Source organism: Lolium perenne, chromosome 5, assembly GCF_019359855.2.
Source record: "Lolium perenne isolate Kyuss_39 chromosome 5, Kyuss_2.0, whole genome shotgun sequence".
Lineage (NCBI taxonomy): Eukaryota > Viridiplantae > Streptophyta > Magnoliopsida > Poales > Poaceae > Lolium > Lolium perenne.
In genome coordinates, this window is record NC_067248.2 from 245,324,433 (window position 1) to 245,338,827 (window position 14,395).

General features: G+C 47.2%; 1 protein-coding gene across 2 annotated transcripts; it reads right to left on the reverse strand.

The window, feature by feature from the left end:
* Window positions 1-1,519: 1,519 nt before the first annotated feature.
* Window positions 1,520-8,641, reverse strand: LOC127302526 (protein HAPLESS 2). 2 transcript variants are annotated; one of them, XM_051332988.2, is made up of 18 exons: window positions 8,367-8,641; window positions 8,137-8,280; window positions 7,523-7,611; window positions 6,869-6,908; window positions 6,606-6,663; window positions 6,473-6,533; window positions 5,850-5,928; window positions 5,108-5,242; window positions 4,835-5,032; window positions 4,639-4,719; window positions 4,459-4,559; window positions 3,838-3,955; window positions 3,486-3,518; window positions 3,191-3,284; window positions 2,992-3,080; window positions 2,523-2,632; window positions 2,304-2,404; window positions 1,520-2,198 (listed from the first exon to the last, which is right to left on the reverse strand). In XM_051332988.2, exons 1-18 carry the CDS (start codon window positions 8,559-8,561, stop codon window positions 1,735-1,737), a joined length of 2,190 nt encoding a protein of 729 aa, XP_051188948.1. In that variant the 5' UTR covers window positions 8,562-8,641; the 3' UTR covers window positions 1,520-1,734. The 2 variants fall into 2 exon arrangements, with proteins under 2 accessions (XP_051188948.1, XP_051188949.1); XM_051332989.2 differs by lacking the exons at window positions 8,137-8,280; window positions 8,367-8,641 and adding an exon at window positions 7,987-8,128.
* Between the last annotated feature and the right edge of the window lie 5,754 nt (window positions 8,642-14,395).

Genomic DNA, 14,395 nt, shown 5'->3' on the forward strand with positions numbered 1-14,395 from the left:
GGCGGGGATCGACAGCGACGAGCTGGCGGCTCCTCGCGCGGCGGGCCGGCGCGCCGCGGCCGGACGGCTCCTCGTGGTGGAGGCGGCGGAGCTCGACGGTGTTGGCTTTCCCCCCTGTGGGCGTGGACAGCGGCGGCAATGCTTCTTCTGGCAGGGATACTTGGGCGCCGGGCGGCGGCCTCGGGTGGAGAGGCGGCGTCGGCTATGATGGCTAGCGGCGTCCGCGGGTGCGCGCCGTCGTCCTTGGCCGCGCGGGTGGCAAGGCGGCTGTGGGTGGTGGTCGTGGCTGGGGGGGCTCCTCCGGTGACCTTGGCCAGATCTGAAGGTCAGCTTTTCTCCCCTCAAGTTGGCCCTTTTCCCCTCTGTTCTGGGCCGCCGGTTCCTGCTGGTTCTGGGGTTCGTTCGGAGGTGATGGTGCGTGCGAGATCGGGACTGGGGGAATCCCTTGGTTAGCTGGACTACCACGGCAGTGGCGACGCCCCTGGGCGCCGTGATTCCTCTCGAGGCGCTGTTGAGGTCCCGGTTCTCCACACCCCGGCCATGTTCCTAGGTGAAAACCCACAATCCGCTGGATTGGGCGTCGTCGGCGCCATGAGCGTCGTTTCCTCCTTGGAGGCGTCGTTTGGGGATCGGTTGCCGGTTGAGGGCTGTCGAGGTGCGAGGTGGCTGGTAGTGGTGTCTCCGGAGCGTGCTCGGTGACCTTCTCCTTCATCATCAGCGATCTGTGCCCCTGTTTGCGTTCTTCGCGGTGGCTACCTTGGTCGGTGGTAGTTTTCATTCTCGGTGGTCTCGTCAGCGTCAGCAAGGCGTGTCTGGTTTCTGCCTAGGTTGGGATGGTGGTATGTTTCCTCCATTGCTCAGGGGAGCGCATCCGATGTCCGACGGTACGACGTCCTCCGAGCCAGGACGAGAGGGAAGGGATCCCTCTTCGGCATTGGAAATGGCGGCTGGTGCTGCCTTCTCAACCGGTGTTGCAGACGATGATTTCCCTCAAGGCTGCAGGTGGCTCCCTCGAACTTGGGATGCGTCTTCCCTGGTGTCTTCGCGACGAGGCTTCGACACAGACTAGTTGTTTTTCTTGTTCATCTTGTGTAGTTGGTGTTCGTTATGTTGTAAGCGGGCTGCACCTTGTAACAATCTCGGCCGTTAGGGGCTTTATTAATTTAAAGCTGGGCACTTGTGCCTTCTGTTTAAAAAATCTAAGCACCTTGCAGTGTAGACGGCCTTATACGGCACAAGGATCTCTATGTATTTTATTATATTTGGGGCACATTATACTCCCGGCCAATCTTTACAGTAGATAAGCCCCGAATTCGGTTATGCTTTGAAACTAGTTTAGCCTAACCAAATTCAGGGAGCAAGCTTGGGCAAGGGCTGGAGAGCATTCTTGTCAACCTGCAATATCAATTGTATCGTTGTCTTCCTAAACCGCATCTTTCTTTCCCATCCTGAACAATTGTATTGTTGTCAAGATGCACCACTTACTAGATTCTTGTGGAGTTAACTTGCATTGACTATCAAAACATTAACAAATGAAATGACGAGGTAATCGAAAAACACTGAAGTGGTCGTTTGTACATGCTACTGTCATCAACTTGAAAGTCAAACACAGATACACTGGTACAGCTCGACAGCGTTAATCACAGGTCCACAACGTGAATCACAAGACGCAACGAGTTCCTAATCTCCGGAGGGGTCCCATATCCATAGATAGGCATTGATCGCGACCATCTTCTACACCGCCCGGGAGTGGTGCCGCTCGCGTTCCCGGTCGCGGTCGCCCCCGCCGCGCCTATCGCGATGCCCGCGCTGCTCCTTGTATTCCACACCGCCACCATCGCTCTCCCGCTCCCTCTGTGGCGCCTTGCCGTGCCGGTGGTGCTTGTGATCCCCGTCCCTGTGCTGCACGCCGAGCGCTGGGCTGCGCCGGTGCCGCTCGCCGCCCTCAGCGGCCGCGTCAGGCTGGCCGCCGTGACGGTGGTGGTGGTGGTGGTGGTGGTGGTGCTGGCCGGGGACCCCGCTCCTGCGCTTCTTGCGCGCGTGCGGGTGTTGGCCGTGGTGGTGGTGGTGGGCGTGCGCCTGGTGGCCTCTCCCGCGCTTGGCTTGCATGGTCTCCGGCGGGCCGAACACGTCCTCCCACCAGTCGTACAACGGGTCGAAGAGGCCATTCTGATGGAGAAGCCACAGTAGCACCGCAACTGCAGGCAAACATGATGATAAAAAAATTGCTTGGTGGCAAGCGTTGGCGACGTGAAAAGGCTGGGTTCAAGCTTGTAACTTGATGCGATGAAATGCGTACGAACCTGCGGGCAGTAAGCAAAGCAGCAGGCCGGCCATGACGAGCCAGCCGATGCAGATGTACTGGATGTGGCAGCTCAGGTCGAAGAAACTCGAGCACTTGGTACTGCTCCATGGGAAGAGATTAATGAGCTAAAAGGATCAGGAAATTACAGACGAAGTGCGATTCGGAAGAAGAGAGCCAAACCAGAATAAACATTGGTCTGTCGGAGGAAATCATGTACCTGCATGATCTGCCAGTGAAAAAATCAACCACACTGTCCCACGTGCTCAGCCACAGGTCTTTGATGGCTTCAAAGAAACCCTTGACGCGGCGCTCGTTCGGTGGACCAATCTACATGGTTTTCAAGGCAACAAGTAAACAAACAATGCTGGAGCCAACATTTCTCATGACAAAATAAAATACAGATCGTGTGAAGACTGCCAACAAATTGGATTGCTCAGGACGCTAAAAGATAAACATAAATGTCACAAAAGCTCGGGAAGCTGCTTATTCACAGATGGTATAGGAAACTGGATGACACAAATATCTTTGATGTCAAAAGCTTATCAAGGCAAGAGGTACACACACCTTGAATATCGGAATGAATGATTATTTGCAGATTAAAACTATATTGATGCGCTTATTTTAACAAGAAACAAAAGCTAACAAGTCCGAACGGAATCAATACAAGAGCGCAAATATTTCCGAACCTGCGTTCCATTGTCAAAAACTGTAGCTGTAGTTGCGAACTGGCATTCTGCTCTGTCAAGTTCACTGAAATCCGACCCTTTCAAAATAGCTGCGATTGACCACAAGCAAATCCCATGTTAATTCCTGAAACATGTTACTTCCTAAAACCTGATTTTCGATTTAGAAACAATGACGAGCTGTCTTCAATTTCAAACTCACTCGTGCATCGATATTTTGATGCTTGGTCGGTTGACGAACGCAAATAGAATGAGCGAATAAGCACTTCATCAGGTTTCATGATGAAGAATTGCTCCTGCAAATGAAATTACAAAGTAGCTTCAAGGGAAGAAATTGGATAAGCATATAACTAGAACAGGGAACTTTGATGATGGATAATTTAACTGTAAAAATTGGATTCAGACGCAAATAAATTTTAGAATGAGATGAAGTGGTGGAGCTTGTCAATCAAGAGAAGATTATAAAGGCAGAAAATATGAAGAGTGTGTACTGTTACCTCCACATAACTGATGCCACTTAAGCAGTTGAACTGTAAAAGGAGTGAGCCACTCATCAAATTTCAGGAAAACTTAAGAGGCCAAGTAAATATTACTATACTAAAAAGAAATTGTGTTACTAGTAAAATATATCACAATTAAATAATTTGGTGTGACAACCTATGTGGGTATGGAAAGGATATCCATGCAAGGATAGCACGGAGGATGGATAGGAAATTAGTTCATAAATCTATCTTCTTTGCAGAAAATAAATAATGCAACTAATGATCTATGAAAAGGTTGCTTACTATGTAGAAACACATATGAGAAGGTACTTGCAAAGAAAAATGTAATTTCCATGACGATTCATACCGTCAAACTATATGAAGCTTCCAGTTTGCCAATGTTCTTAATTGTAACCTGCGCAGTACCAACTTGACTTAAGGCTTCAAATGTAGGGACATTAATGCTAATTATCTTCCCCGGGCTCCTGAAATTGAGAAATAAGTGTAAGGTATTACATGTACAACTATATCATCAAAACAAGGTCAAAAGGAACTTCCAAAATTGCTCTACCTCTAAGAGGCTAGAAATCCCCAAATTAATTGGAGAAAAATGAGAAATGTGTACTCTGCTTATTTCAATGGGTCCAGATTACAACAGGACAATTAAATTTCCAATCAAAAGCATTATAGTCGACAGCAAATAAATCCCTCTTTACCTCATTCTACAAATATGCATATAAATCAGAATATCTAGCACACAATTGCACCTGGAACAAAGAGAGTTTCTATAAAGAGGTAAAAACAAGTTCTGAGCAGCATGGTAAGGTGTAACACTGGAATAAGAAATATTGTTTCCCTAAAGTTTGTCCAAATGCCATACATTTAAGATGTTGTATTCGAAATTGTAACAGCAATTAAGAACAGGTTGTGCTTGTACTGTAAACCTAATTGTAAATGCATATTAAAAACGCATGAGCATGATCAGTACCTCTGGTATACATATTCTATATCATCAGCGCTCAGCTCTATCAGCAAGTTGGTATTCACAAGTTCTGTGATTCCAAAAGAGAAGGTCTGAACTCCTGCATGCTGTAACAGGTATGTATCAAATGTGTTGTCAACACTAGCATAACAATGGGACTCGAGAAATAACTGGTGGGAATTTAACCGGATGTTGGTTGATCCTATCAAATCTTCCCTGCACAATATACTGGGGCTCTTGGTTTCTGTTTATCCGGTTGTCGTCAGCCTGATACGAAAGGTCAAAAAAAAACTCAAGACTAAAAATTTCCAACATTAACATATCATGTTTCAGCAACAAACTTAACATTTGTGACCTCAAACTTGATAATACAACATCTTACCTCCCAAAAATTCCAAAGCTGATTGTACAAGCAACTCCAAAATGGTGATGAACATAAGTTAGGCTGGTTTCTGTAGGCCTCATACCCAACACCAATCTTGTTGCACTCAAGACCGTCTAATGTAAACCGTACTCTCTCCAACAGCATCCACCTGGAGAAGTCATCGCCAAGATCTTGCGGTTGACCATCACCAACACCCTTCAATATGTCAGATACAGAAAGAAATTATGAAGTCACGTGACAGCTATATGCCTATCATAATTTGCTGATTACCTTTCTTGGAGTCACAAGATAGAAGTCTTCGAATGTTGGGAGACTTTGATATCTAACATAGTCACCAATGAGATTTACTCTCAGAAAGTTGTCTTTAGAAACAACTGTTTTATTCTCAGGACCAACAATAACCTCCTGCCGTGTAATGTGAATTTGGTAAGTTACACTAATACAGTACTCCCTCCGTCCCAAAATGTAAGGCGCCTAAGCTTTAGTCAAAAGTCAAAATATTTTAAGTTTGACCAAATTTATACGTAAAAATATAAACAATCACAATGCCATATCAACATCACATAGATTCACCAGAAAGTATAGTTTCTCAAAATGTCCATTTGATTTGTAGATATCCATGTTTTTTTGTATAAACTTGGTCAAACTTAGAAGATGTTGACTTTTGGCTAAAGCTTAGGCGCCTTACATTTTGGGAGGACGGAGTATTTCGGAAGTGATTGTCATACTCAAAGTCCAAAACAACACATTGGATATTAGAATACCAAGATATGCCTTTAACAGCACCTTGATTTGATAAATATATAGAATGTTCAGAATCTTAGCCCTTAAAAGGACACAAGATCAGCAAATAAAAGCACAGCAAACTAAGGTTCCCAAAATTGATAGGACTCCAGAAAAGGCATGTTAAAATATAATATCATTGTCAAATTAGATGAATTTGTGTGTGCTAAATCGTGCTAACATATTGTCAGCATATACATAAGTAACAGTGCAGAATTCCCATTCCTACCGTTACAGAAGAGCCTTTCTTTACTTGTATTCTGATGCTGTAACCAATTGACCTTGTCCCAATTCCAAAAACATGATACCTGTTTAGAAGAAATGGAGATGCACAAATTTACTCGAATTTTGACCTGAACAATGACCAAAAGAACCATGGGAGGCTGTGAATAGCATATAAATTTGGCACAAGCATATAAGTACTCACATAGTCATGTACTTCAAAACAAGTAAATAAACTTGCTCAACTTTTTCTAGATACGAACGTATCTATAACTAAAATGTGTCTATATACTTCCTTATCTAGACAAAGTTGAGCAAGTTATTTTGGGATGGGGGGAGTAGATCACATTTGTTCCCCAATATGTGAAGTGCCTACTTGATGATGTTAGCAACAAAAGAGAATATAGATATGATTGTGTCAGACTGAAATGGGACAGTAAGAGATAAGGATATTGTGTAACAAACTAGGCTGGCCTCTAGTCAAATCATAAAGGAAGATAGAGATTTTCCAATTCAAACTGAAAGTACAAAAGTCATAGGTAACACACAAGCTAGTGAACTCAGCAGGTGGAGTTATTAAGGTAATATTGGTAAATATTACAATGATAAATCACAGTTAAATGCCCATACCAATCACCTGGATAACGTACACAGTGAGCCGTATTAGCTTTGCCTTTAAACATTTTGTCAACTGCAAGGAAGATGTGTGTGAAAAGCATAACACAATGTTGTTATATTGAGAATGCAAGAATGCCTAACTTACAAATTGTTCCACAAGAAGAAGCAACACGGCGATTAGGCCCACATGGACAACAAACCGGCTAGTACAATGTCAAAGTGTAGAGGAAACATTAGATTTCAATGAAAAGTGATATGACATCCATTGCACAAGCGTGTTGGCAAGAACTTCATATCTGCCTTTGTTTTCCCTAATATGTGTCCAGCCATTAAAAACTGGCTGGTTCAATATTGTCTACTACTTAAGACACTAAGATAATAAGGATGGCAAAGGAAAATGTGCCTCACCTCAGTATGCTCAATAATGTGGCCGTTCTGATCCCGTAACCTAATCATATTCATGAAATAAACATCATTAGTAATGCAACATATGGAAATGTCAGAGAAAAATATTGGATCCAGAAATCTAGCGAAAGTCCATGGATATGAGTGGCAATGAAAGTTAAAAAACTTTTGTGAAGGGGTACTGCAAGTTACTTGTTACCAAACTTCCAGGTTTAATTACCAATTAATAATAATTACTCCAAAGAAAAAACACTAGCTATGCGCAGCTAAAATGATGTGCTACATAAATGTACAAAACAAGAGTTGTAATCACTCCAGGAGTGCCACAACACAGATTATGGAGGTGCTAAAAATATAAAGATGAGGTGCTAAAAATATAAAGATGTTAGCCTTGTATATATTTTGTTTTGTTCTCTCTTTTGTTCTCTCTTTTGTTCTTCTCTTGTTTCTTTGTATTTTGCCTTCTTCAGTAGCCTTGCTACCAACGCTGTAACTTTCCCGTCATCTTGACGGTCTTCTTTTAATATACAAAGACACACGTCTAGGCGTGTGTTCGAGAAAAAAAGTGTGTAATGATGACGATCTACCAATGGAACACCTCCCAGAAATATTGATGATACCAACCTATCAACTGGATCGAGTGCCTAAGTGCTTTACCTTTCACATTCTCTAACAACATCGGCACCAGCATCCGATTCACATTTACGGGTCCTGGAAAACTTTTCCTCTGGTCTGTAAGCAACATCCTGAAGAAACGAAAACAGAAAACAAATCAGTTCTCAATTCACAAGATTTGTTGAAGCATAGTGGTTACTGGTAGGCAACAGTTGATACTATCAACGACATATCGAAAAAAAACTGGTAGGCAACAGTTGATACTATCAACGACATAACTAGCTTTTTCATTACAACAGTATGCATATCAAAGAAATCAGACAACAAAATGCGGACGACACAAATGGGACAGCTATAAAAGTATGAGGACATGTAGACCAAAGAAACACCCTGAAAAACAATCCCCGTCCATCAAGATTAAAGCATATGTAATGGCATTCCAATACTTCCGAAGCTTGGAAACCCGCAGAGTTGCTTCCCACTTAGAAAGTTAGAAGTACTCCTACCATGATTAATATCTCTATGGTGTGCTCATCCAAAATTGATGGGGACCGTATCCAACTTGCTTCCGAAATCAGAGATAACTTGAATCTGGAACAATGAATTCGTACTACATTTGTGCTGTTAATAAGGGGAACACACAAAGGGCGGTTTACCCTGATGTAGGAGAGGTCGTAGATCGCGTAGGTGGCGGACTTGTTGATGGTGATGACGGGGGGATCCCGCACCGTCTGCATCGCCTGCATGTCGTTCTTCTCCACCTCCACCACCTGCGCCACCAGCGACGCCTCGCGGCCGCTCTGCACAGCGCACCCCCAAAACAAACCGTCAGTAAAACGCACGGTTCTGCGGCTGGGGAATCGGGACGCGCGGAGGAGATGCTTACGGAGCCGCTGGGGACGGCGAGGTTGAGGACGATCTTGTGGTCGCAGGCGAGGCTGCCGCCGGCCCCCGAGTCCAGGGCGCAGCGCTCCAGGCGGGACTTGGAGAGGATCTCCACGCCGCCAGCGGGCGCAAAGATGGCGGCGAGGAGCAGGAGGAAGAGGAGCGCGGCGGAGGGGACGGTCCAAGCAGGAGCCATCGGCGGTTGCCGGCGCGGTGGCGAATGCGGAGACTGCGCGGCGAGTGAAGTGGGGATGAGTTGTAACCGGCGAGCACTGGAACTGCTGGCGCGCGGTTTATTTGCATTCCCTCCAAAATGGAGATATTTTTTAATAATACTTTTTCTCTTAATTCCACGAATAATACTTAAATTTGAAATTTTATAGAATTATAATGCTGGTTCGGGCTAAGACCGGGAGTATCATAGGTAGTATCATGCATTTCATGCATGCAAAATGCTCATGTGGCAGTGAAATTAATGATGAGAGAGAGGATACTAGTATCATAGGTAGATACCGTATCATAACACATACTAATAGAAAAATTTAATGTCAAGTAAATCTTGTACATATATTTGCATTGAGATTTTACAAATCAATTAATATAAGAAGACTATGATACTAGTATATGATATCATGCATTGTGGAGATAGTAACATGTAGTAGTATCATACGCATGATATTTGTATATGATACTATACATTGTGACTAGTCTAACGTAGTGTTATCACCAGAATTTGACCGAGCCAGAGGTGAGCCGCGATCAAGATGGGCTTGAAGAATATACATGGAAGAATATACGTGAATCGGCCTTATATGCAAAGTTTGGGCTAGTTTGCCTGTGTATCTGTAATATAGTAGGATATGTGTCGATTAGATAGAGTTTGGCTCGTGCCCGGTTGGGATTATTCCCACGTTAGAAAGTCTACGGACTATAAATATGTATCTAGGGTTTATGAAATAAACAACAATCACGTTCACCACAAACCAATCTAGGCGCATCGCCAACTCCCTTGTCTCGAGGGTTTCTTCCGGATAAGCATCATGCTACCTAGATCGCATCTTGCGATCTAGGCAGTACACGTTTATTCGCTGTTCATGCGTTGCTCGTACTGAAGCCTTTTTGATGGCGAGCAACGTAGCTATCTTAGATGTGTTAGGGTTAGCATTGTTCATCGTATCATATGCTGTTGTCGTGCAACCCTGAGACGTCTAGCCGCCCTTACACCTATCTTAGGTGTAAGGGTGGCATCCCGCTTGATCATTATTTAGTAGATCCGATCCGTTGTGGTTGCTCCTTGTTTTTCAAGGATTAGTTTAATATCTGCATAGTTAGGCCTTACAAACGGGTTGAAGGATCCAGTGGCGCGTAGGGTGTAGTTTGCTAGCCCTAGACAGGATGTTCCGAGGGTCAACTTCGTGTTGGTTTTTAGGCCTTGCCTAGGGTCGGTTTACGATCACCGTGCGTTGCCGCCAGGCTCAATCACGAGTAGGATGTTCCGATTATGTGGTGAAAACCCTAAATCGTAGTAGGTCGTTTTAGCTTTATATTGATCAAGCAGGACCACCATATATTCGTACACCTCGTACGAATCATGGGTGGATCGGCTCTTTGAGCCGATTCACAGGACAACCTGAGAGCCGATCGAGGCTCGTATTTAATGTTTACGTGTATGCCATGCAGGAAACTAAGCGAGGCACATCCATCACCTTCCTGACCAGGTATAGGTCAGGTGGCACGCCCTTGCACCAGCATCGGACGTGCGTGCCGAACCTTTGCGGGCCGTCGCTCGGAGCGACCAGGGCCAGCCGCAGTCCTGGGAGCCTACCGGCTCTACCGTGTTGCCCGTCGCTGCTCGCCGGTGGGTTTCTGACCGCAACACATTCTGGCACGCCCGGTGGGACAATCGTCGACATCAACCGCATCGCCATCTACATCTGAGATGGCGGAAGGCACTCCAGCCACGTACGAGGATCTGACCGAGGAGCTCAAGAAGAAGTATGACGAGGTCAAAGCAATCCTCGAAGCCGACCTCATCGGCTCTTTTCACAGAACCCGCTCACATGGCATCAGGTGGAAAGGGTTCTCACCTGAAGGCGCGCTCGATGGAGTGGACCTGTCCGCCCCGTCAGAAGAACGCACCAGGTCCCTGCGTCAGGAGATTAACTTCATGGTAGCTCACTCGCTGCACCGCCATTCTGAGAGCCTGGTGAACACTTTGGAGCGTGTCGCTCTTCGGGTGATCCAGGAAATCATGAGGCATCAGTACTCTCCGTCAGGACCAGCTCTCGGGACTTACCAAGGAGAGATGCCACTCCAGTCCCGTCCACCGCTGCCATTCGCGTTGGCAGCACCAGAAGTGCCGAATTCACCGGCATACGTCGTCTACAAGATCGGTGGTGACCCTAGTGACTACCAGTTCTTGCATGAGGCGCCTAAGGAGATCCCTCACGGATACACGTGCACATACGTGCATCGCAGAATCGGACACTCACAAACCAGACTGCAACAGCAGGGACTTCTGGAACAGCAGGAGGAACTTCGGCAACAGATCTTGAGAAGCAGACGTGGCTAGCTAAGTATGCCACTCCGACAAACCTCCAGAGCTCAGCTCCTGCAGTTGGCTCAGAGCTGGAAAAGCAAGCATGGCTGGCTAAGTATGCCACTCCGACGAATCTTCAGAGTTCGACTCCTGCAGCCAGCACCGCGGATCAAATCGCACAATCTGAGAGACCAGTTCGGCATGGTGCCGAAAAGGAGGACAATCGGCTATTCCAAGCCGTACCCCAACGAGTACGAGTTGATCCCGCTACCACCCAAATATCGGCTCCCTGATTTCTCCAAGTTTAATGGATCAGATGGTTCCAGCTCCATCGAGCATGTGAGCCGATATTTGGCACAGCTGGGCACGATCTCAGCATCAGATGAGCTGCGTGTGAGGTTCTTCGCACAGTCCCTCACAGGATCGGCTTTCGGGTGGTACACATCGCTGCCACCAGACTCAATCCGGACTTGGAAGCAGTTGGAAGAGCAGTTCCACATGCAGTATCACTCAGAGGCTTCCGAGGCTGGCATTACCGATTTAGCACAAGTAAGACAGAAGCGCGGAGAAACAGTGTCAGAATACGTCCAGCGCTTCAGGACCGTTAGGAACCGATGCTATTCGGCTCGTGTGACTGAAAAAGAAGCAGTCGAGTTGGCGGTGGTGGGTCTCGCATCACCGATCAAGGACGTGGCCTCCCAAGCAGACTACCCTTCACTGGCGCACATGGTGCAGAAGCTGTCAGTATATGAACAGCGCCACCCAGATGTATACCAGGATAAATTCAAGCGTGCGGTGGTCCTGGTTGAGGCAGATGAAGACGAAGGCTCTGCGGGAGATCAAGAGGTAGCAGTGGCTGAATGGACTCGGGGGGCAAGCCCCGTGTCCTGCAAGTGGGTTAAGCCACAAGGTCCTCCAAGAGGGTTTGACTTCGACGTTACCAAGGCTGAGCAGATTTTCGACCTCTTACTTAAGGAGAAGCAGCTAAAGGTACCCGAAGGCCACAAGATCCCCACGGCGCAGGAGCTGAACGGAAAGCCATACTGCAAGTGGCATAACACGTTCACCCATGCCACCAACGACTGCAGGGTGTGGCGGCAGCAGGTCCAAATGGCGATAGAACAAGGGCGTCTAATTTTCAGCCAGTACGCCATGAAAGTCGACACACACCCCTTCCCCGCCGTTAACATGGTGGAGTGCACTTACCCTGGAGGGTGCCAGCCAGGATTCTCGTTCAACATCAACATGGTAGGACCTGGACACCACTCTGGTAAGGACGGAGACGAGGGCAGCTGCTCTCATAGCAAGGACACAGAGGAAGCCGTTCCACGCGATCGGCTCCGTCACGATGGCAAGCGCTACATTACAGAGGGAAAAGTGAGGAATGTGAGATATCAGCGACCTCTCTCTGATCACCTCCTCAACAAGTACGTGAGTCAATATGACCAACGCCGACGATCCAACGACGATGGTGAAAGAGATCGTCTGGCTGGGGACGCCAGGAGACATCGTCGGCATGATCGCGACGAGGAGAGATATGAGCGCCACGCCAAGGAAAAGTCAAGAGAGCAAGACGATGAGGATAGGCACTGGGACTGTCCCTTCTTCAGACACTGCTGGGATTCAGGAATGAGCCGATTGCCTACAATCGGCAACTGCCCAGAATGTAGACAGAAGAGGAAGGATGCAGCTAACGTGTCTGTGTTCAAACGTCTAGGGCCTCTCCCGCCTCGGAACAAGCACGCTGAGTCCCCTCGGGTGGAAGATCTCGAGGATTTGGAAGACGATGAAGAAGAAGAAGAAGATAAGTACCACCGGCCAAGGTGGTGCCCTGATGGACTCAGCCGTTCCCAAAAGCGTAGGGTTCAGCGACTACGTGGTTTGGAGGAAGCCGAAAGGTTGTACCTGCACACGTTGAGGAAGGCGCGGCATGATCTGGCCGCTAAAATTCAGCGAACCCTGGACGAAGAAGGTCGGCCACAAAGGAAAGAGTGGCGCCCCAGACAAAAGAAAGCCGATGATGAAACATCGGCTGGCACAAACATGGTGTTCATCCTTCCGACGGAGTTTAGTGCTCCAGGATTAGACGAAGCACCTGTGGCACAACTTGACTGCGGCCCACGGCCAGTGATCTTTGAGAAGCCACGAGAAAGAAGCTACAGACATCTGAAGGCCCTGTACTTGCGAGGTTATATCGATGGGCAGCCTGTCAACAAGATGCTGGTGGACACCGGAGCGGCAGTCAACATTATGCCATACTCCATGCTACGTCGGTTGGGACGCTCTAGCTCGGATCTGATCAAGACCAACGTGACACTGAGCGATTTCAACGGCCAAGCGTCTGACGCACAAGGTGTTCTGAACGTGGATCTGACCGTAGGAAGGAAAACCATCCCTACGACGTTCTTTATTGTCGATAGCAAGAGCACCTATGCTGTCCTGCTAGGAAGAGATTGGATCCACGCCAACTGTTGCATTCCATCCACGATGCACCAATGTGTAATACAGTGGGATGGAGATGAGGTAGAGGTCGTCCATGCAGATGACTCAGCCGAGATTTCAACGGCTGGCATGAACGCTTGGGAGACAACAGGCCAAGAGTCACTCTCAGGCATCAATTTGGACGACTGCGAGCGCATTGACGCGACAAAGGATGGGGTTAGGCTGGTCTTATCCACCGGCCTGACCGTATAGCAAGAACAAACCTATGGACAAACGTGGCGAGGCCGATCCTTGGGATCGGCCCCAAAGATCTATGGAGGAACATTGCAAAACCTTCATTGAGCGATTCAATCAACATGGAGGCCGATTCCAGCAATCGGCCAAAATTATCCTCACCATATGTTCTGCCTGTGTTCAACGTCGATCTAATGGGCAGCGGTTTTACGTCGGCTGATGAGCTGGAAAAAGTCAACATTGGCCCTAACGGAGCCGACGTTCAAATACAGTGCCTTGGCTAGCTACAGAGCCGATATCCGTAGTTACCTGGCAGATTCGGCTCGGGGGGGCACCTAATCAGATGAACATGTGCGATACATGTGCAGTAAAATATTGGGGGCCGATAGAAAAATCGGCCAGTAAAAAAAATATTTACAGCCGATGCACAGACATCGACTCTAGTACAATTACACAGGATCTACCCGCTGCGTGTTCAAGACACGGATTTCGACCAAGTCGGTCTTCAGTTCAGCTTCAAGGCGAGGCCTTCTGCTTCCTTGAGGGAATGAACAATGAGAGCTTTCTCAGCTGCAATGAGCCGATTTTGGTGCCCGAACCTGCTCTTCGAGGACTTCCAACCCTTTGCGCCAGTTCAGCAGTACTGTCAGAAGCGTCAGTTTTGGCATGCAAGGCAGCCTCTTTCTCATTAAGCCGTTGGTGTTTCGTCTACAATATCGGCTTTCAGCGGAAGAAAGGTGATCAATGGGGGCAAGTTTGGCTGACTCTGCATGGTGGCTGTCCCAGAATTACCTGAGTTCAAAGCCCTTTGTTTG